Source organism: Oryza sativa, chromosome 11 (assembly GCF_034140825.1).
Source record: "Oryza sativa Japonica Group chromosome 11, ASM3414082v1".
NCBI lineage: Eukaryota > Viridiplantae > Streptophyta > Magnoliopsida > Poales > Poaceae > Oryza > Oryza sativa.
The window spans coordinates 7323990-7327989 of NC_089045.1; the positions used below are offsets into that span (position 1 = coordinate 7323990).

The following is a 4000-nucleotide window of genomic DNA, read 5'->3' on the forward strand; positions in this document are numbered from 1 at the left end:
TAGTTTCAATTTTGCTACATATTTATCAACAAAATTTCTTTTAAAAAGTTGACAAATATAATTATAGTACAATCGTACATAGTGTAATGTACTTTTTTAGTCAAAGTTCTTTAGGTTTGAGCAAATTTATAGAAAAATTAGTAACATCTATAACACCAAATTAGTTTCATTAAATCCAACATTGAATATATTTTAAAACAATATTTGTTTTGTATTTGAAATATCACTATATGTTTCTACAAACTTATCAAACTTTAAAAAGTTTGACTAAGAAAAAAAATCAAATGACTTATCATATAAAGCGGAGGGAGTAATTTTTATATAATTTTGAACTGTTAGATTTGTTTCAAGATTTGTGCAAACAAGGAAGGGAAAAAATTATGTGATTTCAGTGTCAACAAAAATTTCACGAGTTTCGGTTTTTTCAAAACTTTTTTACACGAAAATATTTGAAATTTAACTATTTTTACTAAATTTGAATTCATAAAAATTACTAAAAAACCTGAAAATTGCGAGGGAGATTGTTGCTTGCCAGGGGGTCCAAAATTAGTAGCGCGAAAACATCGTCTATATATAGGATATGGATTTTCATCCCTCTACAATTATGCAAGACCAAATTTAACTTCTACAAGTTGCAACAAAAAGAACAAAATAAGTTGAAAATAGTTATTCAACTTCTACGAAAACTATCAATCCAATCAATAGCTATCACCATGACTACCATGGAAGACGCCGGCGGCCGCGGCATGACGGCATTCGCGCTCCGCCTGGCGAAGCGTCTCGCCGGCGGTGGCGGCAGCAGCGGCAACAACAACAAGAAGAACATCGTCTTCTCGCCGGTGTCCCTGTACGCCGTGCTGGCACTGGCGGTGGCTGGGGCCAGGGGCACCACCCTCGACGAGCTCCTCGCACTGCACGGTGCGGCGTCGCTCGATGACCTCACGGAGTCCATCCATCGCGTCATGGAGGTCGATCTCGCCGACGAGTCCGCGTCTGGCGAGCCGCCCATCTCCTATGCCTGCAGCGCCTGGCACGATGAGACGCTCATGCTGTCATATTCTTCCATGGTCACCCTGAGCCCATGTTGCCGCCACCGGTGGTGGTAGGGACGGGCAGAGGAAGGTGAAGGGGCGGCGGAGGTTGGGGTTATGGGAGTTGGAGAAGGGGGAGGCAGAAGTGGTGGTTTGGTGGCCGCAGCAGAGGCAATGGGGACGGAGGAAGCGATGCAGAGCGGCGGAGGGAGTGGTACGAAAAATCTAAGAGTGTCTGATATTTTTTGTCTTTCATCAGGCGTCCGTGTGGGAGAGTGTTTCATATTGGGGAAACTATTCTAATCCCTCGAGGGGATGTTCCCTCGTTTGCTCAAAAACCATCTAAACGGTTATGAAAAATTCTGGAAAAATTATACAACATTCATACAACACATATATACAACTTCCCAAAATCTTAAGTCTAAACTCAACTCACACGTCGAGATATAAAAAAGACAAATTCAGCGTATGAATAGTAGCGTAATGTTTATATCTAAATTTGTCTTTTTTGTTTCTCGATGTGTAGATCGAATTTGAACATGAATTTTGGTGGACTAATAGGTATCATTATACTCTACGTTGTTATTTTTTTTCAGAATTTTTCACAACTATTTGCATCGAATTTGGAAAAAAAAAAGGTATACGAGGGGATATCCCCTCGAGGGATTAGAATCCACTCCCATCATATTGTACTACGGAGAGAGTAGATATAGCTCTTTTTTGGAACACATACTACTAAATGGGACTATCTATACAACATTGGACTGAAAATTAGCCTAAAAATCTGTCAAATGTATCTGTAACATAATTACACTATGTTTATACTATAATTAAATATGTAATTTTCATAATTACATTATATTTGTACTATAATTACATATGTAACTTGCATGTAACTCGCATGTAATTACAGTATAAGTAAGATGTAAGTTCAAACTAGATCATAAAAATATAATAGCCCAATGAGGTCACAGGATCGATCCCTAAATATGGTTTGCTTTTTCTTCCTAAAAGCACATATCTTGATGCGTATTAAACTGTTAGCATGAATCTAGAGGACACATCCAACGGTTTAGAAAGTGAAAGATTTAGCCATAAAAAATCTGTCAACAAATATTTAGCAATTCCGCTAAATTTAACCGAATTACAAGTGAATGGAAAATAGAGCTAAATAGCATCAACGGCATAAAAACGTACCATTAAACGTACCCTACGAGGCATCTAGTGGATGACCGCAAAACAGCTCAAATCCTACCGTGTTTAACACGACATATGTGTCTCTTATATGCATGCAGGTGCGATACATATAATCCACGGATAGATTACGTGTAATCCTTTCAGCGTACGTAAAAAAACCGAATTCTCCTCCATGGAAGCATGGGCACGGTTGTTCGCCGGCTCCGGCCTGGCGGCGCTGTCCATGCGCCTCACCAAGCAGCTCTCCACCGGCGGCGACCACCTCGCCGCAGCCGGCGTCCAGCAGAACGGCGGCGCCAGCAAGGCCGGCCCCAGCAACCTCGTCCTCTCGCCGCTGTCCATCTACTCCGCGCTGTCCGTGGTCGCCGCCGGCGCGCGCGGGCGCACCCAGAGCGAGCTCCTCAAAGCCCTCGGCGCCGGGTCCCGCGAGGAGCTCGCCGAGAACGTCGCCAAGACGATGGCGCGCGCCCTCCCCGACGGCACCCCGCAGCGCGGCGGGCCGCGCGTCGCGCACGCGTGCGCGATCTGGCATGAGAATTTTTGGTGGGGGATATGTTTGATCTCAATCGTTTTCCGGACTATTCAATAACGTTGTGCATTTTTTTTTTCTGTTTTGGGTTAGAATTTTCAGTACTAAAAAAAGGATTTTCCTGTATAAGAAACTATTTAGATTGCAGACGGATGTAACTGGTCGCGTCTGTAAAAATTGTCCTCCTATTTTTGTATGCGGACACTTAAGAGGACCTTTTAAGGATCTGCAGTTCCGCACACAAAAATAGCATATTTTGCAGGCGAACCTCTTAAAGGGCCACACGTAAAAATCAATTTTCGCATACATACCTCTTAAAAGGACCGCACGTGAAAATACCCCTCCCTCCTCGTACATCTTTTCCCTCTCAACCAAAAATTTCATCCTTATCATCTCTCTCCATCTCTCTCACCTCCCCATCCTTATCCTCATTAACCTCTCTCCTCATCATTATCCTCGTTTCCCTCTCCATCTTTACACCTCACGGGCGTGGGGCGGGCGCGAGCGGGAGCGGTGGCAGCTTGGTGTCGCACTCCCCGGTGGTGGCGCCCCTCACCCATCCGGATCCGGAGGCAGCGCCGGCGATGTGGCAGGGAGCGGCGGTGTGTTCGCTGGAGCTAGTTCCCAACCAGCGCAGTGCGCACACGGAAAACGGAGCGATCCATTAGTGCATGATTAATTAAGTATTAGCTAATTTTTTTTCAAAATGGAACAATATGATTTTTTAAGCAACTTTTGTATAGAAACTTTGCAAAAAAACACATCATATAGCAGTTTAGGAAGCGTGCGCGCGGAAAACAAGGCGGAGGGAGCTGTGAACCAGCCCTCCCGAACACACGCTGTGTTCGCCATTTCCAGTTCCCACCCAAAATAGTACTCACGAAAAATGGAGCGGTCCATTAGCGCGTGATTAATTAAATATTCACTAATTTTTTTAGAAAAATGGATTAATTTGATTTTTTTAATCAACTTTATAGAAACTTTTTGAAAAAAAACACACTGGTTAACAGCTTGAAAAGCGTGCGCGCGAAAAACGAGGGAGATGGGTGGAAAAAGGGGTTGCCGAACACACCCTTAGGCTGTGTTCTTCCTCATGGGTTCCCAACCCACCTCCCTCGTTTTCTGCATGCACGCTTTTCAAACCGCTAAACATTACACATTTGTAAAAAGTTTATATAAGAAAGTTGCTTTAAAAATCATATTAATCCATTTTTCAAATTTTTATAGCTAATACTTAATTAAT

At 43.1% G+C, this 4000-nt stretch overlaps 1 protein-coding gene across 1 annotated transcript; it reads left to right on the top strand.

Annotated features, from left to right (window-relative positions):
• Positions 1-713: 713 nt before the first annotated feature.
• On the top strand, positions 714-1106 carry LOC136354133 (serpin-Z2B-like). The gene has a single exon (XM_066305813.1). It carries the CDS (start codon positions 714-716, stop codon positions 1104-1106), a length of 393 nt encoding a protein of 130 aa, XP_066161910.1.
• Positions 1107-4000: the final 2894 nt, after the last annotated feature.

Coding starts and splice junctions, on each gene's coding strand:
- LOC136354133 (XM_066305813.1), top strand. CDS start 714: ATGACTACCATGGAAGACGCCGGCGGCCGCGGCATGACGGCATTCGCG.